The sequence below is a fragment of the Pseudopipra pipra genome, chromosome 1 (genome assembly GCF_036250125.1).
Source record: "Pseudopipra pipra isolate bDixPip1 chromosome 1, bDixPip1.hap1, whole genome shotgun sequence".
Taxonomy (NCBI): Eukaryota; Metazoa; Chordata; class Aves; order Passeriformes; family Pipridae; genus Pseudopipra; species Pseudopipra pipra.
Window position 1 is genome coordinate 87,075,542 of NC_087549.1, and position 26,394 is coordinate 87,101,935.

The 26,394-nt window shown below is 40.5% G+C and overlaps 1 protein-coding gene across 9 annotated transcripts in view; it reads left to right on the forward strand.

The window, feature by feature from the left end:
- Positions 1-21,157, forward strand: part of FARS2 (phenylalanyl-tRNA synthetase 2, mitochondrial) — a 240,492-nt gene extending 219,335 nt beyond the window's left edge. For all 9 annotated transcript variants that reach the window (XM_064663603.1, XM_064663572.1, XM_064663631.1 and 6 more), the window contains one exon: positions 20,832-21,157. In XM_064663603.1, coding sequence (XP_064519673.1) covers positions 20,832-20,970 — 139 coding nt within the window. In that variant the 3' untranslated portion in view covers positions 20,971-21,157. The remainder of the gene's footprint in view (positions 1-20,831) is intronic.
- The last annotated feature ends 5,237 nt before the right edge of the window (positions 21,158-26,394 follow it).

The window sequence follows — 26,394 nt, forward strand, 5'->3', positions numbered from 1 at the left end:
ACAGCGCTTTGTACAGCCTCCTTTTCTGGAAAACCAGTACAGAAAATCTCCAGGGCAGTTCATCAAAACAGATGCATGAAACCTTCAGGCCCTTTTTCCCAAAAATAGGCCCTTCCTCTATGTGCACATAGACACCTTCCTGTAAGGAGATTTTCGAGAGACATATCTGCAAGCATTTCCTTCTTCTATGCTCCATGTAATGAAAATCTGCTGCTTCGTTGAATTGACATCAACAATTCCTGTTTTAAACATGCGCTTGGACTTGTATTGCACTAACAGAATATTTTCATTCTGCATTTCAGGAAACACCTTTTGCAGGCAGGAATTCTTAACAAATCCTGCAACGCTCATATTTGACAAGTGTGCATATAATCTGATAATCCTCTGTGACTGTACAGTGATTAATGTCATGGGATAGATGGATATGACACTTTGCTGGGTCTGCTGCTTCCTCCATATTGTGCATGTTCAGCATATAGGTGTTGGTTCTGCTTATCATGGTGGTACTGGGCATCTCATTGACTTTAACAGAACCATGCTAGAAGTAAGGTGGTACTTGTTTTGTGTCAGAGGTCAGAATTGGGCACCTAGCAACTTCTCCTCTAGAATATATATGTGTGTGTGTGTGTGTGTGTAGGGCTTTTTTTTGCTTCCCATCTACCTTTCCTTTCCAAATTCCCTTCCTCAGAAAATTTCATAAATAAATCACTGGTGATCTAGGCATAGAGGAGCAGACTGAGGAGTAGGATTTAAAAATAGTTTGATGCCTGTAAAATGGATCATTTTCACAGTTAAACTATTTTTGTTCTTGTCTCAGAGGAATGTTGAAAGTGGAAGGAAAATGTTTTTGCAACAAAAATTATTGGCAATTTTCAACTAACACAAAAGTAATGGAAGTACTTGGGTTTTTTTTCTTTCTGAATTCTACTTGAGCACTTTTCTATTAAATACAACAATATAGAGTTCTATTATGCAGTATATATATATGAAATAACCCATATCAGTTAGAGCTGTATTTCCATCTTTGAAATTGCACTTACTTTGCTTTTCAGTATAAAGATCTACCAGTGTGAAAGTTAAACCAAGACACGTAGTGGTTTTTCCCAAATTCAATTCCTATATTTACTTGTGTTATTTAATTATTTGGAAAATCACAGTTGTCTCTTTAAAAATGTAAATGCAAATGGAAGATCTAAATAAAGGGCTTGCCTTTAGAAAGACTGTGCATGAGCTAGTTTGAGGACAGGGAGCAGTCTAACACAGCCGTACAGAACCTGGCACGGGCGGCAAACTTTCCCAGGAAGCAGCAGGGCAGATTTACTGTGTGTGGGCATCCCCATGCTTGCCTTTAATCAGTTGTTTAATCATGGCACTGTTTTGTGATTGTTTGATGTCAGTTGCATTTCTGAAAGGAAATACAAATGAATCAGATTCTCTTATGCCTTCAGCCAGAAAAACATCCCAAATCCCACAAGCTTCTACTTGCTCTCCCATGAGTCTCTGCACTATGAGGAGCAGAAAAAAAATTGCTTACAAACATAAGGTATTGCAAGGTGAACCCATTTCAGTGTTCTCTCAGTTCTCATACAGTCAAGCAGTATCATCTACATTGCCGTAACTCACACTGAAGTTGTAGGGATATGAAGGTTATTTTCAATCAAACTCAAGAAAGGTCAGGTTAAGATGTTCAAGCTTTGGTCCTAGGTGGTACCCACTGAAGACATCACATCTTCTGTTGGCAATTGCTTATGAGAGCCCAAAGCAAGTAGGAGGTGAGTTGGCAGATTCTCTGGTTTGGTCCTGGAACCATGATCTTAGATTGTGGCAAAAGCTTGTGTTCTGATTAACTATTCCCAGTCTTCACTCCTTCACTCATGCCATCCCCTGTGTTACAGCATCCAAATCAGGGGACTGATCTAGCTGAGAACTTGTCCTCCAAAAAAAAAAGCAGGGGGAGAGGGTTGTGCTTCAGCTGAGTGGGTATCATTTCCCTGCACAACCAGCTGTGTGGCCACAAAGCAAGGCTGGTGCTGCCACAGGACTAAGCAGAGCAAGGGCTGCTGCTCTTGCAAACCTTGTTACATGCTCTTTCAAGATGAAGAGGCTATGTGTGGTATTTGCTGTGGGAAGAAAATAATCCATGGCTTTGGAGGATGTCTAGCAGAGAAGTCACATGGATGCCCTTTATCTTCTCTTGGAGACTACCCTTTTCATGCAAAAATAGTTGGTTGCTGCCTTTCAGTTTTGCAGGTAACCTTTGCAGGCATTGCTGCATCAAAGACTGCAGTTTAGACTAATCATATTTGTGTTCAGACCTATTCCACTCTACACTATGATGGCTGAGGGGAAACAGACTTTTTTTTGTCTCTTAAGCTTGAGGATGACAGATCAACTACTAGTCATTGCTCTCAAGTCTAATAAACCACCCATTCATTCTGCTCAGATGTTTCATAATAGGCTGCTTTTTCCTGCGTTGAAATATCCGATGAAGAGAAAATTTAAACACACAATATATTACTTCAATAAATATATATATTGTAAAGCATTTATGCACAAAGTTTTACCCTCCTTATTTTCCAAGGTTCATAGTAGAAGTTTTGTCATAGCCTGTGTTGCCACTCGACACTACCAGATTACCTTTGAGAAGCCACATTGTCTCACATAAGAATTGAGCAGTCCTGTAGCAGGACTACACGTATTCACAGAGATGGTCCCACACATGAAATCAAGGTATGTCAAATGCTTGTATTTCATTCTTGAAGGGTTTCAGAGCTCTTTATTTGCATGGGTGTTTCTCTTGAATTGAGGTTCTTAGGAAGGCTGAGTGAGGTGCCTGCATTTCTCTTCACATGCAGAGAGGTTAAATTATTCATTGAATGACATTCAGCAAGTCCTTGTCACTCACTGTCCTTCTCAGCTGATATCCTGCCATGGTCAGAGATGTCTGATGTTTATCAGAGATGAATATGTTAGTTTAGGCAGGCCAGGCTGCTATAAATAAGGTATGAGCCTGTAATTGGAATTGATCTCATTTTTGTAGCTGAATGAATTGCCAACTCTCTGCTCATCTGCATAGTCTGAAAGTTTTACTTTCTTAAATATTTTTTAGTGGAGCAGCTTAAGCTAAGGTATTTTATTTTATTGCTGGTATGGATAGAAACATGAACATGTTCAGCAGTTCAGATGGTGAATGGTAACTCAGTAATTCTCTGTAGCTCAAGCATCACAGCATGTGAGTACACTTAAATTTCATTTTTGCTTTGTCTGTAATTCTTGAGATACTCATCTTGGTTACTAGCAAAAGACCAGCTGGTTCCTTCTGTCAGTGCTTTGCTTCCTTGAACCTGCTTTCCGTGGTGCTTTCTACCTCTTAAAACCAAGTGTGCTTAGTTTCTGCTCATTTGAGAAAGCAGAGAGAAGACAGACATGCTTGTCTTGAATAGAAATGGCAAAGCCAGGGAACATCATGGTTACTATGTGTACATAGGCATGTTTGTAGCACAAGAGAGGGAAAATTTTCAGCAAAGCATGGGTTTGGTTCATTTCTTGATGAAAACAAGTCTCTACAATTTTATCCCATTTAATTCATTTTTATAGTGGTAACCTTTGCAAGCCACTCAACGCTTCACCTGGGATGTCTGTCGCCCAGTGAATGCAGGCATGGGGGGTTTTATGTCATAATCCAAATTTAACTGTTGTGATCATTTGCCATCAGAATTTCAGTATGGGTGGATCAAGTTCATCTAGATCAATTGATATTTTGTGGTATTCTGTTTGAGATCTGTAATGGTGGAAGGTCCTCCATTTATCAGAGGCTGTTAAAAGAGTTGAGAAGTAAAAACAAAGGCACATCAAAGGTACTATTGATAGGAAGCTGAAAGCTGCCAAATACAAACACAGCAGAGAGGACAAGTTGTGCATCTTCTCCAAGTCTATCCTATGCTTCTTGGTTTGTGTGATGTTTCCAGGGGTTACAAGTGGGGGTGACCATGAAGCTGGTACCTCTGTGCTGAAAGTAGTTTTTGGTTAGTTTTACAGCTCATTTCCTTTGATTTTCCCCAGTAAATTTAACTGGCTCCAAGTACAAGCTTCGCAGCTCAATGCCAGCAAATGCCAAGTCAAAAATTAAAAGTAGAAGAGAAAAAAGGAGTGAAAAGCCAGAAAAAGAAGACTGAGAGTAGTTGCCATTTAAAGGAAAAAACCAAACCAACCAAACAAAACCCAACCACAAAACCCATAAGGGCTGCAGAGCGTCCATATAGTGGTCATGAATGTTGCACTGCTCAAGAGAGCGCTGCAGCTGGGAGTAACACTTTGATTCTTTTAGTGGGGAGTGAGCACAAACATCTTCAGAAGAGATGCTCATTTTATATGCAATGCTGTCAATGTGACCTTTGAGAAAAATTCTCTGGCGAAGTGTATTTGTTAGCAAATGTTCCTCCTCCATCCAGTTTGACTGCTTTTGTCCCCTTCCCACATACTATAGAGTAGCTGCAGAGACCCACCTCTCCACTTTCACAGCAGAGGGAGTAAAGAAGATGCAGTTTCCCCTTGGTCTGTGTCCTGCTGCTCTGTGCTGCACCACAAGCTGATGCTACACGAGGCAGGTACTGTGCAGGGATCCTTCATCTCCAAGAGTCCCAGTGCTGCATCCCTGAGGACCAGCAGAGAGCAATTCAGCCCTGCTGCCTGGGAAATGCCAACTGCAGAGATACTGAATATTCAAGCTAAACTCGGTGGCTTAATACAAGGATGAGAAATTATAAAAAAAAAAGTGCTCTTTGCTATATCTGCCTCTTTCTCTTACAGTATTTTTTAAATGCCTGAGTTGTGCCAAAAGATACAAGTTGCCTTTTAAACCATTCTTAAGTGTAAATGTGACATTTCCTCCACTAATCACACTTTCTTCGGCTGAAAGATAATAGAGTTGTCTGACTAGCTCAGCCCTGGTTTTTGCTTGAGTAGTTACTCCAGAATGAATTAGATCCACAGTGGTGTTAAGTTCTTCTCTTTTTTTTTTTTTTTTGTTAAGCACTAAGCACATTTAGCATCTCAGTTTGAATGTGAAAATATTCTAAAAAGTGAAAGATCAGTGATTTATATGTAGTACCCAGCATCCTTCTGCCCAGTCCTCATTTTAGTTTGAGCGGATGTCATAACAGATACTTCAGTGCAGAGAACATACTGTATTTTTTTCTCAGAACATGAAAAATCCATGCTAATTTCATGCCTGCTAATTCTCAATCTCAGGACAGCTTTAATTAAAATATAAATAGTATTGTTAGTATGGAAGGTATATAATTGTGGCTAATTTTTTTTAATATTAATTTTTTTATTCTTGAAAATCTATGTGCAGGTATGCTCATTTTCATTTTCTCTAACGAAAAGCAAACCACTTGATGCCTTTAGCCATATGGATTTTGTATGCCATTCCGAGCAGCCCAGTCTTATATGGCAATGACTCAACAACTTACTGAATCCAGTTAGCAGCTTTATAGATCATTACTCAAAGTATCTCATAGTCAAGTTTCATAACAGTCCCACTTATATTATCTCACATCCTTCATGTAACTATTCATTAAAGGCAACCATGCCTTCTTTCAGCAAATGAGTGATTCACCATTATTTCTATCTCTTGATTCCCACACCCTACTTCTATCCAACCTTGCTTTTTAATGTCCAAAAGCCATCAATCAGCTTGGGCTGATGTCCCACAATACAGGGGAGTAGTTAAAGGCAATAATTTTGGATAGAGTAATCTTTAATGGCAGTAACTTCTTAAGCATTGTTGAAACAGTGAGCTTACAAACATGGGCCTCCCTTCCCAGGATCTGTATTACATTTGTGAGAAGGGACAACTTCACTTGCATGGAACGAAATTTGTGCTAGTACAGAGGCCCTGCGAAGAATCCTAAACACCTAAGGTCTGCTCAGACCGCTGACCTCAGGCTTATCTGATGGCAAAAGTGTTACAGTGTTGCAGAGTTCAGCTGTCATTGCTGTTTTCGCTTACCTCTTCTCATGCTGTCCTGAACACATTCATTCATTTCCTAACTAAACTGGTGTATCATCATTTTTAAGAAGAGGATCTAACTGGCTGCTTCTGCTGATCAGCTTCAAAAACATTGCCACCCAGGGACCTGTCCCTCTCGTTTTGTAAAACGTCAGCTGAATCCTCAGTTGGCAGAAAGAGATGACATCCCATTGCCTTCAGTGGGAATAGGTCAGGAGCTTGAACTCAGCAACTTTTGGGGACAGCCAGACAGGGTTTTTTCCCTCTCCCTTATAGCTGTCTAGTTTGGATGTGTAACATGGTTTTACATGAACTTGGGGGGGGAAAGGAGGATGTGCTTCAGTGCTTACATGGATTCAGTGAATTACCAGCTTGTGATTTTATCCCCTGTTTCCACATGTTTTTCCTGGCAGCGTAGGTGTTGCTATGTGCTATTCTCACCCCTGCACTGTGCTGGCACAGTGGCTGATGTGGCCATTCACTGACCCAGATTGGGAATTTAGTCATTTTCAACCACATCAGCTTGCTAGTGTGGTTCATCACACATGTAGCCAGTCAGGCAGATGTGCTGGTTTAGTGCAGTAGGGCAAATCTGAGGAGCTGTGAGAAGCACCTGGAGACCAGACTGGAGAAAGGTTTGTGCAAACAGCACTGCTGCTCAGTTTTATTGGTTCACCCAGGTGCTACTGAAATGCTCACCCAGTATTTGTGGAAAAGAAAATAGGTAGAGGCTCAACCTTTAAAAAACAAAACCAAAAATAATAACGAAACTGAAAGATTCATTCAACACAGTATGGATCGAACCACGGGCTTTGTTGGTGAATGCTGAGCCTGATCCACATCCTTTCCGTGCTTCCCTGAGGAGATTCTGTAATGTATTGTGGGATATACAGAACTGAGATCTGTTGAGATACAAGAGACTAAGCTTGTGCCAGTGCAGATGTGCCAGCAATGTAAGAAAGTTTTCATCCAGCTCAGAAGTTCTTATAAATGTTTTGACTGGCCTATAACTGTCCAAGTCCCATGCAACCTGTGCTTTAGACTGATGCTTCTGCTTCTGTGATGGATTTATTGTGTCAGGGGTGAGATCATTTTAACCCTTCCCCAAGTGGATGGTAAAGTAAAATAACAGTGGTGTCAAGTGTCATGATATGGTGGATGGGTATTCTGTAGTTTTCAGGAATGAGATCTGCAGATACCTCTCTCCCTTTATCTACTTTGTGCTGCTCAGCAATCTGATCTTACTGGGTTGTCCAAACTGTGTCTCTGTGTCCATCTTTTGGTAGAGACTACAGTGCAAAATGTCACAGGGGTATTATAGTCTCCATCTTCTTCCTCTTTAAGGGCTACAGTGTATCCTCTGTCATCTCTTCCATTTTAAGGAGGTATGTTCTCTCATTGAATCCACACACCCCGCACCTGCGTTGGTTCAGCCATCTCTGCAGAGAGATGGCATCACTGGCTGGGGAGAGAGTTTGTCTGTGTGAGTGCAGTGGAGAGAGATGGTGGATGCAGAAGGGAGCGTGAATAGTATTTCAACCCTCTCAGCAGTGGGTTTTTCGTATTCTTTGGTACTGTGTATGTTTTGAAACATAATGTTAGAGCACCAGCCATCCTGGTGTGTCAAACTTGGCAAAGTAGAGAACAACTTCTGCTGATCTTAGTGGTATGACCTCCTTGTGACACTCGTCAAGGTGACTGTTTAGACTTAGCTACCTATAATCTCAGAAGGAACATCTCCTTCCTTGTCTGTTACTGTAGTTCAAATGAAGATCTACAAGCAGAGAACATGGTGTTTAAGGTTATGCCACCAAATTGCTACATCTTATGTACAATAAATACCAGTCACCTCTTCTATACCTCTAAAGTCAGTAATGTAAGAGTAACTTTAGTTCATTTCAGTTAGCAATGAATTAGTAATTCAGTTAGTAATTCAGATCTACACTGAATTACCTACAAGTAAGCATGTTTGTGGGACTGTGGTGCAGGAACCTGTGGCATATGTGAGTCTTTCTGCTGTGATTCAGGCAGTCATGTCAAGAATTTGATCTTTTTTTTTGAGGATAAAGGAGAGTATATACCTTAAACTTGGCTAAGAGAGTCTCCAGTTCAGGGAACAACAGGCTGCAGTACTTTCAAAGTAGTATGTGCCCCCATTAAGCCATTCTTTGTTACTGTACAGGATAAGTCATAAATAGTTTATTTGTTCCTTGGCAACTTCACATTTCATGTAAGAACAGAGGAACATGTATGCAGTGGAACTTGTATGAGATCAACATTTAATCCCTGAAAATTATTTAGCAAACATCAAGATTTCCCAAAAACTGGTGATCTTATCAATCCAAGCAAACTTGCAAAGGTTAATAAAAAACTAGCCCTTGCAGTGATGGCTATGAATGAACATATACACTTACATACACTTACATACACATACTCTCATACAAGTACATGGGGTTATTGTGGTGGCTTCTTAATTCTGTACTGCCATTGTATAGATAAGGAACAGGTACAGTAAGTATACAACAGAGCATAAAGTTAATTAACTTCTATGTCAGAAGGCCACAGTCCCTCCAGTTGGGGCCAACCAGCCACATCTTCATTTAAGGATTGGCATCTCAGATGTCTCCTAGTCCCTGGACTTCCCCAAATTCCCTTGGGATGCAGAATTTCAACTGGCTTGTTTGCAACATTGTTTTGTTAGAAGGAGGACTTTGCCCTTATTTTCAGTTAGCCTGGAGTTGAATGTGAACCTGGAAAGCTGAAAGCGAAGTGTTAACCTCTTGATATAAACTCAGAAAAGCTTAGAAGAGAAAAATGCAGTTCAGCCTATCAAGAATATGCAGCATCTTCTGTGTTTGTTCCTTAGAGCTTTCCTAAGACATCTCTCAGCCCTGAGGCAAATGGGACAAGCAGTTGAGTGACAGTTTCCCTTTGGGATGCTGTCTTATATAGTGGACTTTTCTGTTTTTTTTGTTTGGTTGGGGTTTTTTTATTGATGTAGGCAGTGAAAGACAGCTGAGCAGCACTTAGCTTTCCTATCTGCTGTATTTCAACATTTGTCTATAAGGCTAATGAAAGGGTTGCTGGTCTAAAGAGGTTACATCACTTTCAGGGGATAAACAAATACATGATGTGTGATAAGTTGCAGCTACACTGAGCTATCTCTGCTACTCAAGTACCTTTCTGCATTTTAAAGACCATTACATTATGTTATGCTAAAGAGTTGAAGAGTACTGCCACCTAGTTCATCCTCCTACTCCAAAACAGGATCAGCTCTACTTATAGCATTGCTGACAGACACTTGTATAACCAGTCCTTAAAGATTTCCAGCAATGGGGACCTCACTGCCTTTCCAAGTAAATTTTCAGGCTGAACATTTCTGCAATATGAGCTCATGACTTTCAACTCTTGCTGCTTGTGAATGTTGATGAACAGATTATTACCTAACTGTGCAGCAGCATTTTATGTCTTTGTAGCATGTTTTCATGCTTTCTGTTCTTTAGGCTGAGCAATCTTATGTTCTCTCAGTCTTTTCTTATAATTTGTGTTACCTAGACATCTGCTTGTTCTCATTGCTCCCCAGTGATCTCCAGTTGCCTCACATCTTTCTTGAGGTGTGAAGAGGGTACTTCAGCTGAGCCAGAATAGCAGTGTCGAGTGGGGCAGAAGGATGTAATTCCATCTGCATTCCAACAGTTCATCCCAGAGCGGTGCTTGCTTAGGTTAAAGCAGCACAGCGACATCACAGATTCACCTTCAGCTCGTGATTCTGTGTGGTCCTTAGATGCTTTGTGTAGTGCTGCTGTATGCCTAGTTATTCCCCATCCTCTATGCATGCAGATTGTTGTTCTTGGCTAAATACAGCAGCTTTCACTTGGTCTGGTTGTCAGAATTATTCAGCTTTTTCAGTTTGTCAAGATTATTCTAATCTTGTCTTCAGTTATGGTTAATGTAATATACCAGTTAACAAACACTTCTGCTGCGTCACCTATTCCATTAGTGAAAATATTGCATCTCCAGGAGTTAGGTTGAAGAACCCTACAAGAACAATCCTTCAGATTTAGCTGAACTGTGGATAAATCCTCCCAGAAACAACACATTATTGACAACTACTACAGCCATTTGCAATATCACCTTTTTGTAGTAATCACCAGTATTGATCACCAATTTTCTCATCTACATTATGCAGTTCCCTCCAACATTAATCATTTAGGGAGACAGGTTTTTACTACCTAATTTTATGAATTGGATTTAGTATTTTTCTTCTTTCTTTTTTTTTTATTATAATGTTTAAATTATTTTCCTAAGATTTTTCAGCTTTGTCTGAAACTGCTTGGAGCTGCCAGTGGATTCTTGTTTTGTGGCATGTTGATCTTAGACCATTTCTTCTTATCTGGTTTAGCTGACTGTGAAGATATGTGCCATATGCACATACACACGCCCCTACAAACACCTGCCCCCCCAGTGTTTGCTACTTCCTGCAATTTATTGTTTCATTTATTGATTATTGATTTATTAGCCTGTTACCCCTTTATAGATGGAAATTAGGTTGTTTTTACTAGATTTGCTCAATACATCCATGTTTTCTATTTTTTTACTTTTTGTTTCCGTTGTATGCTTACAAGTCGTTTCATTACCTGCACCAGTCTTTCTGGGAAATTAAAGGCAAATGGTCTGTAGTTTCTATGGCTTCCTAGCTTTTTTTTTCACGTTTTCAAAAAAAGCACTCTGACCTTTTCCAAACATTTTTTACCTTAGTTTGTCCTCTACAAGCTCTCAAAGACAACTGAGAACAGCTCTGAGATTTGTTCTACTCATTCCTAAAATATCTTAGGGCAAAGTTCATGTCTTGGACAATTTGAGAACATTTGGTTTACTCTGGTGCTCCCTGTGTATTCCCCGTTCTGTGCTGAAATCTCATTCCTTCTTTCCTGATATTAATTCCTGCTAGTGGGAGGATCACTTGGCCTTTTTCAGTAAAGTCATAGCAAAAAAATGGTATTTTGATCTTCCTAGTGTAATGTCTCAATGGCTTTCTTTCCTTTCTTAGTGTCAGACCAATAATTTCACTATATTCATGGAATCACACATCTCATTTTGTGCCCTGACTTTTTAGTCTTCATGTCCACATGATGTTTTATTGCATGATGCTCTTATTATCTTACTGTAAGTGGTGTTCACTATGCATACTTCCGATTACATTCACATTTTTATTTTCATTAAGAGTAACCATAATATTAAGGGTGCAATGTGGCAGCTAGAGTTTTCCAAACTAATGTTCATTTTGACAACTGTAAAAGTTCTGGCGAGTGCACATCATTGATATATGTTGTCATCTTTTGGCTAGTTTCAATAGCGCTGGGACATTTTCCCCCTCATTGTGTTCAAAATAACCAGGCAAGCCTCACCTACAAGATCTGGACTCTCTGTCTGTCATCATGGTCCAAATGTATGACCTGTATAAATGGGATCCACTGAGAGAAATGTTTAACAGCTTGACAGTTTTCCTGTGTGTTAACAGTAGTTTAATCTGCTGGCCAATAGTTATCCTTACTTTGAGAACTTTTTCTGAGTTGTCTTCCCAAGGCAGCAGCTGTCAGAAAAACGACGAGAACAGGTTTCTTGTGACTGTCTGTGTGGAACCACTCTATCCTCAGGGAGGGAAAGTGGGGAATTTCTGCATCTCCAAAACAAATCCAGTTAGCCAGATTAAGGCTCATAAAACCTGACATTTCTGAGAGGAAAAGTATCATATGGACTAGAAAGAAATAGCGAACAACACTTAATTGCACAAGTGGCTGCAGAATTTTCACCAGCTTTGACATGTACTGTCAGCAGCCCCATTGAGAAACCTCCTATATTTGCACACACGCAGCTACAAATGCTTTTAAGTTGCCTTCTAGTGCTGCAGGATGGCCAGGGGGGCAGGTGCTTTTAATGTATTGATTTTCCTCAAAAAAAAAAAGCAGGTAAGTGATTTCTCCTAACTTCTGCTTTCTATTTGAGTCCCTCTTGTCTTCTAGTCTCAGGTTAATTCATCTCTTCCTTCTCCCTTCTTTTTCTCACCATCCTGTTTTCTTCTGTTTTCTCTTGGGTTTAGTTTGCCATTTAAGAGCATTTTTGGTTATCCTGATGTTGGCTCTCCACTCTTCCTGCCTGGTCCATTCTGTATGGGATGAGTTGCTGTCTCCTGCCACAGTCTGTTTTGTTTCCAGAACTACTATACAACTTGCAGAAAAGAAAGGTGACTAGAAGTGTGAGATCATGGGAACAGTAACCTGAAAGAAGGGTAACTCAGAGGGTTTGTGCCTGCACTTAGATAAGTTCCCTCTCTATATCAGTTTGCTACTTGACCTTGGAAAAGTCATTTAGGTTCTTGGTCTGAGTCCAGAGCCATGTTCCTCTTTACTTCAACTCTTAACAACTGTAGAGGGAACTTAAACATCTAGCTCCTAGGACTGATGTGGACAAAACCACTAATCTCAGTGATGAATGTGCCTAAAACAGCATTCAGACCTTCCCATGCACTTGTCTGCTATCTAACTTTGTAGACTTTTATTTTTTCTAGGACTCAGTGGAGATACATCTGAACCAGCTGTCAAACTCCCATCCATCTTCATTTCTTAGGAGAATGAGTTGTTTTAAATTCTCATAGAAATTCCCTTTTTACTCGATTATTAAATATGTTTTAATTTGACAGCAATGTTATTTTTAGTAATACTTTTTGTAGCCCTTAGTATTAACATCTAGTTGGTGGAAAAAACTGCTAAATATTTATACTTCTTGTCTTTGATCTTTCACTCAGAAGAACTGAAAAGGTATCACACTTAACATTTTTATTATAAATATTGTAGATAGCATTTGAAAGAGTCCAAATTCACCTCTCTTGTCGGATTTGTTCGGATTATTGAGATGGGTTGTCACTCATAAGTACAGGTGGCACTTCAGTTGCCAATGGTTGGAAAATTTTGAGTGATACTATTGCACCTAATGACCAGTAATGGAATCATTAATATCACTGTTTGAAAGAAGTTTTTTCCATCCTCTTACCTGCACACTGTAGCTCAGAGGGAGATGAATATAATGTCTTTGCACAAGAAGCAAACTCCACAAACGGTGTGTCTTCCAGGGTTCTCGAAACAGAGGCAGGTTGTGTCCCTCATCCAATGCAGTACTAGCCAGTTGCCCTGGAAGGGCACAAGGGATTGCGAATGAGGTACATAAGTCATGAAGTTCTGCCAGAACCACAGAGCCTGTCGCTGCCAAAGATACCTTCTTCTACCACTGAATTACGAGGGATTTAGGAGGTCAAGAAAAATGTGGAAAAAGTGGGAGAGCCAGCAATGACAAAAAATATGTTGATTTGTTGTTGTTTCCCGCACTTAAATTGTGAATTTTTCTTTAAGAATTTTCTGGCTGGTAACCAAAATGCTTCAGCTGCCTGTTCTACCAGGACTTCCAGGTAATGCTTGCTTCTGTTCTCCTCAGTATGTCAGTATTGGATATGTCAGCCAAGTTTCTTTTCCAGAGAGAGGACGTGATCCATCAGAGGAATTTTTTGCCTTGATCTCTCATGGGAAATGTAGTCCTGCCATGGTTTCTGAACTAAACACGGAAGGAGAAAGTCAAGGAGCTTAGATGCCAGTTCTCATGAGACACAATATCAAATTGAGTTATTTTGTTCATTTGTTTGCTCAGTTAGAGAATGTTTAAGTCTCTAGTGGTCAATTTTTTTAACAACAAATAACAAAAAGTATTACCCCTTCATTTTGTTTTGGTGAAAACAAGATTAGACTTTGAAAAGCCTTTGGCATGGAACCTTTTCAGTCAAACCTAGGGAAAGTGAAGCAAAATAAAACTCTCTGCTGTACACAAAATAGGTATTCTGTCCTGTCTGACGCCAAGACTATCTATTTTTCTCTCTTACTTTCAGCATCCAATTATTTTTCTATGTTTAGTACATAAAATTAAGTGTCTCAAGTATTTTACCAAGCAACCTTCTCTTATTTGCCACCGCAATAGGTAGAAGTTATTTCACTGGATATTGTATATGTGTGTTTGTATCAGAAAGTTTGCTTTTCTCTGTCTTTATTCCACCTGTGCAGTATCCTGTCACAGTGATAACCCTGAAGAAAATGTAGGGTTTTGTCCCCATTCCAAGTCTCACAGGTTTGCACATGTTCTGGTCTTTGCATGTATGCCCACTGCATGGCTTTCTTTCATGGCTGAAGGGCTCAGCCTTGGGAAGTTGAGAGATCATTCCATGCAAGGGGTTGAATTTATCTGGCATGATGAGTGCTCCGGGGTTACTATGCTGACAACAAGGAAAGTCTTGAAGATATTCAGCCTCTAGCCTATTCTTGAGTCTTCCTGGATTTAGAGCAAGATTTGCAACCGACTCACTTGATGGACTGGTAAGCCCCTAAAAATGGAGGAGACCCAGTGTGAACTGAATGCATAAAGTTCATCTTACAAGAAGGGTAACTCTCAGTCGCATCCAACTTTCAATCCACATGAAATGGATTCCTCCATATTGGCATGGATCAGATATGATGGAAATTTCTGTCACCTGTGTTTGATAGATGATTTTCCCAAAGAGATGGAGATTGGAGGACAATCAGTCATCACCAGTCGTGAAATCCATCCCCTTGAGAACTGTTTTCATACCTGCTTTACAACCACTGATCATCGCTTTCTTCAAGGAATCAATGAGTCATTGTCTTTAAAATGAAAAGAAAAAACACAATCCCAAATTACAAGACTTAGCAGTTTTTTCTGCCCTTCGGTGGCAGCAAAAGTCTGTATCACAATTAGCTTATGATCCTGTGGGTACTCTGGATTTTCTTTTAGTATAATGGAGAATGGTACTTTTCTTCTTCACCCTAGTGATATTTCATTGTTGCCTGCACGTAATGGATTCCATTACTATTGGTGCTGCGAAGCTTAAGAGCTTTTTAATAGGAAGTGCTTGAATCAGAGATGGGTTGACTGTATCCTTGGCTGGTTACTGACTCTACTGTAACAGTGCACAAGGAAAATACTCTCTCAGTTTCTTGTGTGACTGAGTCTGTTTACAAAAGTTTAGCAGAAAAGACCTTACACTGCTCACATTAGTTCTTTTGCTGGCCTGTGTCAGCAAACCAAGGTAATCTGTTGGAATGAGAAAAGGTCATTAGAGGCCAAAGTGCTGGGCCAAAGCACAAGTAATTGCTTGAACTGTTTCACTAAACATTTAGTGAGTACATCTTACAGCCAGGTGACTTTCAGGTGTTGCCTATGAAATAATTTTTTTCAGTATTTATCTATTTGTATCTCTTCCTACATGCAAGAAATTAATTGATTAGATGATAGATTTAGGCAGAAAAAGAAAGTCATGATCAAAGCTTTCTAACAAATCCAATGTATTTTGAATACTGGACAATGGCTTAGGTCCTACATATGGCTAACAGTGTCTCAGTGACTGAGAAGCTGAAAAGTTTCCAAGTGCTTTCATTTTTCATCCACCTTTTATTATCTTAACTAGAAGGTGTTATTTATGTTCTTTGTCATTATATCCCATACCGTGCTCTTTATCTCTCTCAGTAATCTGGCTATTAACAGAATTTTGACTTTTTTTTCCTACATGAGGAGAGAAGCTTAAGATGGAATTAATAGTAAAGAAAGAATGAAAAGGTCAAGCAGGTTCAGGGTTTGGTATTCAGATACAGATTCCACCAAGTCCAGTTAGAAAAGAGCAAAAAGTCCACTGCTGTCTTAGTTTTGTGAAATAGAAGAACAGTATTTCAGTCCAACCATATGTCAGTGAACATGCATCTCTTTCAAAGTGACCACCAAAAAAATCCACAGTAGTCAAGTAATGTTGACAGTCTCAACATGCTTATGTTGACCTAAACTATCTTTGAACCATCCTTCTGTCAGATATCAGCTGGAAGAGGTGTGCAAGAGGAATGACCATTCCCTGCTTTCTGTGGGTTTAAAACAATTCTTTCTTCTGGAGGTGATGCCTTTCACTGGCATCAAAATCACCTTAAACAAAACATGTCCCTTTTTAAGAATATGCTGTATGTACAATATGCTCTTCCAGAGAGATGAAGTATTAGCATTTGAAAGGACTGATGAGAATGCATATTTAGGAAAGACCTTTGTTCAGAGAATTACTGCTATATTCTATGTGCGTATCACCATGGTAATTGAATTATTTGCCACTGACATAAGGTATATAGCACAAGCCTTTTGCCATTTTCCATGATGTACTTCTTAGCAAAGAGTGCCACTTGTCGCTTTAAGATTTATAGTAGGATATTTAGCAGTTGTGTCTACTATCATAGGAGATGGATGTGGTTTGAAAACGTGAAACAAAAAGGAACAGGTAATTAATTATATCTTCTTGCAGTTTAATATTCCTCCCCATTTCCACTTAAACCGTGAACCATTCTGGAACTGCTGGAGCCGCAAAGCAAAACCACAGCTGTGCTCTCCACGTGGCTTTTTCTACTGGAATGCTACTAACATGAAACAGTATTTTTGTTTCTTTCCATCATCACCGCTTTCAGGGCGCTGGTGCAAATAAAACAAGCCTTTCTCTTTGTTGAGGTCATTCCATGCATGCTCAGAGCATGATGTTGATCTCTGTGAAGGGTGTAGCAGCCACGGAGTACTGTGTGAAGGTTTATGTAAGGGAATTACTTGATTAATCTTTTTGGGGGAGATATAGGATACAAACTGCCATGGCAGGAATTGGGAGACCCTCAAAGAACCTCATTAACATGACTCACTAAACAGAGAGAAAATAATCTCAAATATTTGTGCTACCATGTGCATAGATCTTTCATTTTAAATAGTATTCCGTAGGAAAAGGTGGAATAATAGGTATGGTGGTGAATACTACTGCTTAGTGAACTGCTCAGCATATGAAAGAGATGGTACTCTTTTTTGCTCCTTCATGCTGTGGGTGATTGTCATCTCTAGTTTTCTGTTCCTCAAAGTCAATCCAGCTTTCTAGAAAAGTGTGTAGTTCTGTGTTGTTCTCACCACATAAGAGCAGGGGTAACCTCCCTGCAGAAGTCTCTGCCGATGGAGAATAAAACACAGTTAAATAGTAGGGATTTTCCCCACTCACTCCTGTCCGTTTTATCTCCCTCTGCCAGTACAGGATGGAGAAGTTTTCATTCTTGTTACAGTATTGCATGTAGAAGAGAAAAACAACAATGCCAAGAATTTATTCTTTATGCAACATTTGGTTTACCGAATGACCCAGGGATTAGTCTTATGTAATGACTGAGACAGGTTCCCCTGTCAGGATATTTAAGTGCTTTGCTGTTGGTAGCTTCTGGGATCAGCTTTCTAGACAAGTAGCATTTAAAGCATCCTTCTGTAGTTTTCCATGAAGGGAAAGCTAACACACATGTATTAATTTTTGTTGCCTAACACACCCTTTCATTCTAGCCCTGGTGCCAGTGTCACATTGCTTTCATGTTCATTTTATTAGACTAGTGGCAGACTAAGGCCCCTTCGTTTCTTGTTATGCATAGATATCAAGCTGAAATATCCAAACATATACATTGACCTTCGGGTTGACTCCATGCCACGAATCTGACCTTGCAGGGATCAGCTCCCTAGCACATGGAGGCAGCTGCGTGACAATCCTGAAAAATGTGAGGCAAAGCTGTTTCCTCGCAAAATCATATGAAAGAGCATTAGGCATTGTTTCACTCCAGTGTTTGTTCGCGGTCCGTATCTTGTTTCCTCCTGTGGCATCAGAATAAATCCCTGACTTCCTTTTCCCTTTGAGCAGTGCTTCACTGTACTCCCTGTGTTTCATTACCTGAAAGCCGCAGGCTGGTGCAGAGGAGCCTTGTGACACTAAGATCAGCTGAAGCCTAATGGAGAGGAGTCCACGTGACTGCAAACCACGTGGACTTGTCTGGCGGTGCAGTTTAGGTGAATAAAGCCCAATGTGCTCACTGCTAACCTTCTACATTTTTTTTTTTTTTTTTTTTTACCCAGTGATGCTGCTGTTCTAGGTTTTGGCCTCAAAATTTTGTTTCTCAGAATAGAGAGCTACTGCTTCCGTATTGTCAGGCTGCAGCATGACATGCAGCAGAGAGTTCATTATGCATTAGCAGAGCCGTCTTTAAGGTAGGCAAACAGTCTGTAGCTCTGCAGAACAAAAGAAAAGCAAGAAAGGGAATGAGCAAAGGTAGTATTTGCTGACAATAATTTTTTTCAGTTGCAGTTTATGGGATTAACCACAGGGATTAACCACAGTGTCTTAGTATTTTATTTGGGAGTGGGAGGGGGGGAAGTATTAGGGGAGGGAAGAGCTAATAAGTGTTCTTCCCCATCTCCCTTGAAAGGTTAGTATTAGTACTCTGAAAACAATGCTTAAGGTTTTTGAAATTTGCAGTGTGCCTTTTATTGAAATAGCATTGAACCATTATACTCTTTCTTTCTAATTAGTAACAAAGATGCAAAAAACCCAAGTTAAAGGTGGGAGAAAAATGTAGCATCCAATGTTGCATTCATGCAAGCTTATGTGTAGCCAGCCATGTGTTGTTGCAACTTCATTTTTTGCTTATAATTGAATGAAGATTAATTACATTTAATGCAATCCAACAAGAAACTATTGTCCTATTCTGACATATTTCATTTGCTTCGTGAAGGAATGGCTCACTGGGATGGAGGGAGGGGGGACACAGAAACACATGAGTCAGGAGTAATTGTCACCTTCAGTTAGCCATGATCAGTGAAGAAACAGTGTTGTAGAGACCCCTATATCAGCTTACCCCTACGTTAAGCAAACTTGTGTTTACATCACATTAAATGGTGGTAATGACTATTCCATCATGGGATATATTCCCAATATTTACAAGACTTCAGGATCAAACCTGTGACTGTACACCTTCTAGATTTTCATCTGAAGCAATTTGCAAATGTTTTTGATCAGGTGTATTACTGTAGCACCTTTAAAAACTGAAATACTACCAGCTGTAGTGATGTTTGCCAGCCTGCTTTTGAAAATTGTTTCTGTTGAGCCCCGATTCATTATCCCTCTGTCTTATTCAAATTTCTTACTGACAGTGTAGCATCTTGCCAGTCCCATTTACTTGCTTTCCCCCTGTCTGTCCTCTTGACTGCTTTGCAGAGGTGGAGCAGAGCAGAGCAACACCTTCCCAGCAGTTACACCTCCCCCTCTTTTCTCAAAGATCACTTTTCCACAGCATTTAACCTGCACACAGGGAAAGCTCTTGGCTGGCTTTTAGCAGTTAACTGCAGTCAGCTTAACACTTTATGAAATGCAGTTTGCCCTTTCCAATACCAGCCAGATTTAACTTGCTTTATCTTCAGAGCACACAAAAAAAGAAGGAATGCTTTAATTTGAAGTTATCTTTTTTGTTGTAAACTGCCAGTGGGAGCAGGGCAAGCTTCCCACCCATGTCGGGTGGAACAGAGTTAGTATCAAATAGCTATTCTGAGGTAAAAACTAATTGTATTAAATAGCTATTGTGAGGTAAAAAACTATCTATGCCTGTTTTTAGTAGGATTTGAGGTTGAAATTAGTGTCTTGAGAATTATCTTTGTCTATAAACACAATCTTAGTTCTAATCAAATAGTCATAATAAACATGGATTCTAACATGAAAGAATTTCAGGAGAGAGATGACCCAAAGCTTGCTAAATGCCTTTATGTGCCATTAAATGCAGAGTTCTGCCAGTCTGGGAGCTCCTTCTGCCTGATACTTGATCTCTGGTCTCCTATTATTTTTCCCTTCAGATTTTCTCTCTTTCACTGAAGTGAGTGTTTACCTTTGAAAGAAGAAGCTGTGTGGGCTCCATTTGACACTAAAAAGTATGCCAGAACTGCCATTTAAATTCAGTAACACAAGCACTCCAATTACAGAGGTGCCCTTGCAAGAGCTAGGTACTCCAGCCTGCTTTTGATGGAGAGCAAGATTTTTTTCACTCTTACTCAACTTACTAGTTTGTCCTGGGTTTTCATTAACTTGTCTCTGCCTAACCAGCAACTCTTAAATACTTTTTGCCCCCATCATTCCCTCTTTTCTATTCCTTTTCCGTGTTCTCCTTTGTCTTTTTCTTTCCATAGTGCAGGGTAAGAAATTTTGCACTGCCGTTTGGTGCTCCACTTTGGGAGCGATGACTGCCTTCATCCTCCATCTCTGTCCTTCTCCCACAGATGAATACTTGCTCATCACAGTACTTCAGATGCATTTTATTCCTGTTTCTAATTTACAGTGAAGGCAAAGAAATGAGAAAGAAATGTTTTACTCTGTTTTGCAGCTGTTTGTTCAGTCTCCTTCCCCAGGCTGAGGCCTGGATGGTAAGGCTGTGAGATGCCCCACATCAGCTGGTAACATCGCTCTCCAGTGCACAGAGGTTGCACGGTGTTTTCCTTATGCCCATCACCACCAGCCCCACTGATCTGAGTGGGGTATGTGTGCCCAGTGCTCACTCAAATAGCCCCATTAGCACCGAAATGAGAGAGCTGTGGCGTCAGCAGCGGTTCAGTGGTTAGTTAGCACAGCCCTCCTCATGGGATTGTTTACTCTGGTAAGAAGCTACCCCACTGCAATATAAGTCGAGGTGTAAGGTGGACTTCAGCAAAGGCCTCTGCGAAAATTAAAATTCAGGTCAGTCCCACATCTCTGGACTGTGTATTTTAGCATTAAGGTGATTTTCAAGCAACAGGAACAAAATTAGACCACAAATAAAAATGATCCAGAGGGTGTGTGTTTGGCCTCATGTATTTGCATTTGTAGGCACATGTATTTATGAGTCCTCTTTTGGTCTGTGTTTTGTAGGACGAAGAAGGTCAGCCATTGCTACCGGATCGTTTACCGCCACCCGGAGAGGACTTTGACGCAGGACGAGGTGCATCGCATCCATCAAGCTATTGAAGAGTCAGCAGTTCGAGAACTTGGGGTTGAGGGCAGGTTCTAGCACTGCTGGTCTGAAGCCCTAATGACAGTTGCTTTTTTTCTTTCTTTCCTTTCTTTTTTTTTCTTCTCTTTTCAGGGTTTTAGTTTGCAAGAGAGGGGTTTTGTGACTGAATGTAGAACATGGAAAGCGATTGATAAATGGGCAGTGGTAAAACTAGCAGGTAATAAACATTACTACTGAGAAATCATTGACAAAGTGCTGGTGCTTTATTTTAAGAAATGGGAGAACAGCAGTAATGTAAGATTTCCCTCCTGTTACGATAAGAAATACACTGCCTGGTGGTTTTCTATGTTGTTAATTGGTCCCTGGGTTCCATTAAACCGTAAATACTTGGCATTATTTCTGTGTTGACAGGATCTTCTGTCCATGTAACAAGTGAAGCAAATCAGAGACATAGATTAGCTCAGGGAAGAATAACCCATCCTGCTGCCCACCCCTCCCTCTTTTTTTTTAAATAAGAAATGTCAGGTTTTCCTTCAAGAAACTTTCCAAGAAGTACATCTTGAAAAGTTTGGCTCTCTTTACTTTCAGAGCCCATGGGTGTTACTTTCATCAGCTACAGAGAAGGACCCACTGTGGCTCCGGGGCCAGACTTGGCTGTCTTCAAATGCTGGGGTCATTGGCAAGTTTTTCCTGTTAGATCCTCTTGCTCCCACAGGAGCAGAGCCACTCAGTGAGTTGCTCCAAGCTGTGCCATCTTCCCCAGGGAAGAAACCCCCTTGTCGCACTTCTCGCATAGGCACCAGTACCAGATAAGTCTCTTCCCCTGTCACCATCAAAGGATTGATATCACCTGGGGCAGGACGGCAGAAAAGAGAAATTCTTCCCTGCAATGCCCTGAAAGCAGCTGCCTTGATCTATCACAGTATCTTACTTTCTAGCAGCAGTGTCTGCTCAGGAATTTGACCTTTAAGGCAGGAAACCAAACTAAAATGGGATCTCCTGCTATTTGAGGCACCAGTTGCTTTACAGGATGCTTGCCTTTTTCATTGCAGGTTATAATAAGTAAATTCTGGTGATGATTTGATGCTAGGGCCTGTAGAAGTGTTCGAATGATCTGATAAATACTTGATGAGCCATTGCAGATGCTGATATGGAATATGGGACCTGTTTTTGCTTGTAATGGTATTTCATACAGTCTTGCAGGTCACATCTGGTTGCCTTGTGCAGGCAACGTTCCCTCCTTCAGGGAAGAAGGCAATAAAAATGCTGCAATAAACAACATCTAACACAGATTTATACCTTATCAAGAAACATCTGTGCAGCAGGCTTGTACTCAACCATAAGAAGCCAGTCACTATTGCAGATGTGACAGAAGCACAGAGCTTATTTTAATTTCATTACTCAACATATTTAGCTGTGTAAACAAATCCTAATCTAAATCGTTGTTTTGTTATCCAAATAACTTGATTATGAAAACAATATGCTAGACTTTCTACAAGGCAAAAAGAATGGGTTCCATTTAGGCATCAGAAAAACCTACTTGGTTATTTTTAAACCATCGTCTACTAAGGTCCTTAAATAAAGGATAAACATCCATTTGATGTTTCTCTGTCTCCTTCATCCTTCGCCTTTTCAGGATGCTCAGTGAGGACCACTGAAGAGGAAGAGCACTTCCCTGAATTGCACTGAGCAGTAATTGTTCCAAGGCAGGGCCTAATCAATGCTGCCACATGGGGCAGCAGATTATGTAGATCTTAACTGATGGAATTGCTTATGGAGAAAGTACAATAACCTGCCTCCTGTATGAAAGAACTAAGTCTCTTGGGAAAAAAAGACACTATCTGGGGCGAAGTAGATGACAAGATTTCCCTTTTAATTTATTATTTATTGAAGTTTCCCTTTTCTGCTCCCTAAATCCTTCCGTTCTTCTTTCATTCTGATCAACTAGTTTTGAGAGCATAAAAATCTGGGGAAAGCAAGGAGAAAACTGGACAATGAGTCTTTGTCACTGCAGCCACTGGTCCCCTGTATGGCTTTGCAAGGCAATTTGGATTTTCTTGAATCAGCCAGTCTCCAGTCACTAACATCCACCGTGTTTGACTCGATATCTCTTTTCCAACCTAAACAATTCTATGATTCTATGTGCCTGCACTCCGTTGAGCATGGGCTCCCTGCGACAGCCAGGTCTTGGTGCAGTAATGTTATTCTTTGAAACCTGAAAGATTAATCTCACGGGCTAATAGGATAAGGGGGAAATGCAAAGCTTTCCCTGAAGCTGACCTAATACCATGGAATCATCTTCCGGAGTAGGTGTTTTCATAGCAGCAACTTTCAGACAAAAATGTGAACTATTCCATTAAAAAAACCAAACAGCTTCTTCAGGAGCAAGCACAATTCAATCACATGAATGCCTGTAAAATCATAAGGGCTGGCTGTGAGCATAATATAAACACTTGGGTAAAACTTTGTCACATGTATTCTTGGATTAATCTACTCTAAAGACCTATTGTTCTGACAAAGATACACCACAACTAGCAAAGCAGACCTCAGGTCAAAAGGCATCAGAGTTGCATTTATACTGCTGTCCTTTGGAAAATATGTTTTTCCCTTTAAAGCCTGACCTTAATTTTACTGGGGAAATTCGCTATGGATAGTAGTAAACTATCAAACCATATGATCCCTTGTGGATACCAACAGAGAGCCCATAAGAGTCTTAAGGTTGTAATAGCCGTTATTTATTTTACCGCTGATCAGGGACGTAGGATGCTAACAGTATCTCGGAGACTAGACTGATCCTTGGTGGGAGTGTGGAAAACTTGACTGAGGAAGTCGTTGGTACAGTCACTGTCCAACCCTTGTCAAAGAAAAGGCGATCCTCTGCTGTCACTTGGCTTTTCTCAGGACATATTTAGCACAAAGGTAGGTGAACTACCTTGAAGACCAAGAACAATGTAACTAACAAGATAAGATCCCTTGCTAGTCTCTGCTACCCTAAAATCTGTTTCATGAATGTTCCTCAACGTTGGATGGGCTACAAGTCTAAAAAAGGTGGATGAGTTCCTCAATATCAAAGCGAAACCATGCCATGTGGGAATATTAAGGGGAGCAGCATTCGAGTAATTACTGTGCATGCTGACTGACTAGTGTAGTGACAGGCACAATGCACTGCTGCTTGTTTTTATCAGCTGCCTGTGTTTATTTTTGCGTGCCTCTGGGTTTTATATCAGCATCCTTTAATAAAAGAGAAAAAAGTCAATTGTAGCAAAAGAAGCTACACATCCCCAGGAATACTAGCTGGGGATTTGTGTGACTGAACAGTATGTATGGTTTAAATGTTCTGGGCGCTGGTTTTGTTTGTAGTTGCCATTGGTTTTCAAGCTAACCATGATTCCTCAAAGACTAAAGATTTAGCTTTAACATGCAGTTTGGGATCTTCCCAGTGAACTGGCAGCAGATTTATGGTGCACTTAAGTCTTACCTGGTTTTGATATTCTTATTGAAGGTGCTGCAATGGAAATGTGTTGTGATCTAGATAGGCAGTAAATGGCTCTGTGTCTTTACCCTTGAGACTGCAGTGACCTCTGCCATAGTATTGCCAGGCACAATCAAACAGTTGCACAAATCTGAAATCAGTTTTGTACCGAGAATCCAAACTATGTTAGTAAATCACTGGTGGCCATCGTTTCCCTTCCATTGAGGATGTTACTGCTGTCCCTTCTGCAGCTGGTAGCCATACTGCAGCACTGAATTTACTACTGCTTACTCTGTGCACCTGTATTGAGTTCCCAAGTATGAACAAATTGGTCTCAGCCCTTGAATACTTTCATGTAGCGATTAGCTTTTTTTAAAAAAAATGGGGGGAAAAAAAATTGTGGGCTTTTTGAGTGTTTGGTAATTTTTGTCTACAGTGCATTTCAACTCTCCCAGGTAAACGCACAAGTATAGGAGTACTCTTTGGTGGTTCATTGAAGTAAACAGAGGGAGTCTTGCTCTGAAAAGCAGAATTATGTCCATCTTATTGAGTTCATATTTGGGTAAAACTAAAAAACCTTGTCTTCACTGTGGGTTGACTGAAGATTGGCTGGTGCTCATTAGTTAAAGCAAGGTCAGAAAGTATTCTGTCTTGCACCCACCCCCCCAAACAACATAGACACAAGGACATTCTGTCAAATTCAGTGTGAGCACATAAAATGGTTGTGCTGGGTATTTGAGGCCTGCTAGTTGGTATCACTGAACTATCTCCATCAGAGATAGTTACCATCTGGGAGAGGAAAGGAGTTTGTACTTCAGCTCTGAAATAAGCAGCCATATTTTTGAAGCTCAGAGCTCTCTTCAGCTGCTGCCTGCTGTGCATCTTTGCTCAGAGAAGACTGTTTTCGTAAAACAGATTTGCTTTCTGGGTAGAACAGGCCATATTGACTAATTACACACATCCTGATCAAATTTTAAGATTTGTGAGCATTGCCTCTGAAGGGCCACCAAAACAGTGCTCTGTTTTGGTGGGGCAGTCTTGTGAGGACCTTGAACAAATTTGTAGGGGACAAGAAACCAGTCTTTGGTACTTACTACCTGCTTTTAAATGTTAGTGCAGTTCAACACAGAGCTGGGTAAAGGCACTGACTTCTCCAGAATCTGTTGTATAAGCTTTGATCATCATTAACATCTGACGCACTCAAATGTTTGGCAGGTTTTGTGCTTTTGTGCCTTTCTCATATGGCCTCTGTTATTCTATTTATGTTCACTGTTAACTAAGTAGAGTCTGTTTTAGTCTACCTATTGTACTTGGACTACTGACGTGACCTGGTTTTCCCATTTCCGTTTTGCTTACCTTCTCATACAGTTCTTGCTTTAAAATTTGGTGTAACTTTGGTGAGGAAACAAAGTCAGGCTTCAGGCAGGGAGATTTATTATACCACAGCCTACAGCCTGTGCTCCCACACCGCATTACTGCAGGGTCTCTCTGTGCTCAGCCTCTGGATGCAGGTGATTAACATGCGGTCCAGGGAATTGTGCCTCTGTCTGCTCAGTAATTTGCTGGGCAGCACTGCAGTCATCCAGAGCAGCTGCCACTTAAATGGGCAGAAGATTGTTCTCTTTTTATTTTAGTGTCTGCAGCTTCCCTCATATCACTGTATGATACAGCTAGAAGCGCTGTGTTGGTTTTTGCTGCAGCTAAGCATCAATTAGATGCATCTCGTGATGCAGTGCTTGTGCAGCCATTTGTCTGCAGAATCACTGTGTGCATGTAAATAGGTATTCCCATCTCCATCTACAGATGTGAGGCACATGGATACCAAGGGTCAGGATTAAAAAATTATTAGCCCCCCAACAGGTACAATTAACTGCTTGTGGGATTTTGTCAATGTCTATGCAGGTTTGAAAGTCCCAAATGTTTAGTTACTTGAAACATTTTGTAACCTGGCACTCAGTGGCTGTGGTGACACCAGTGTCATTCTGTGACAGGGGAGCAGGTTTAGGGAG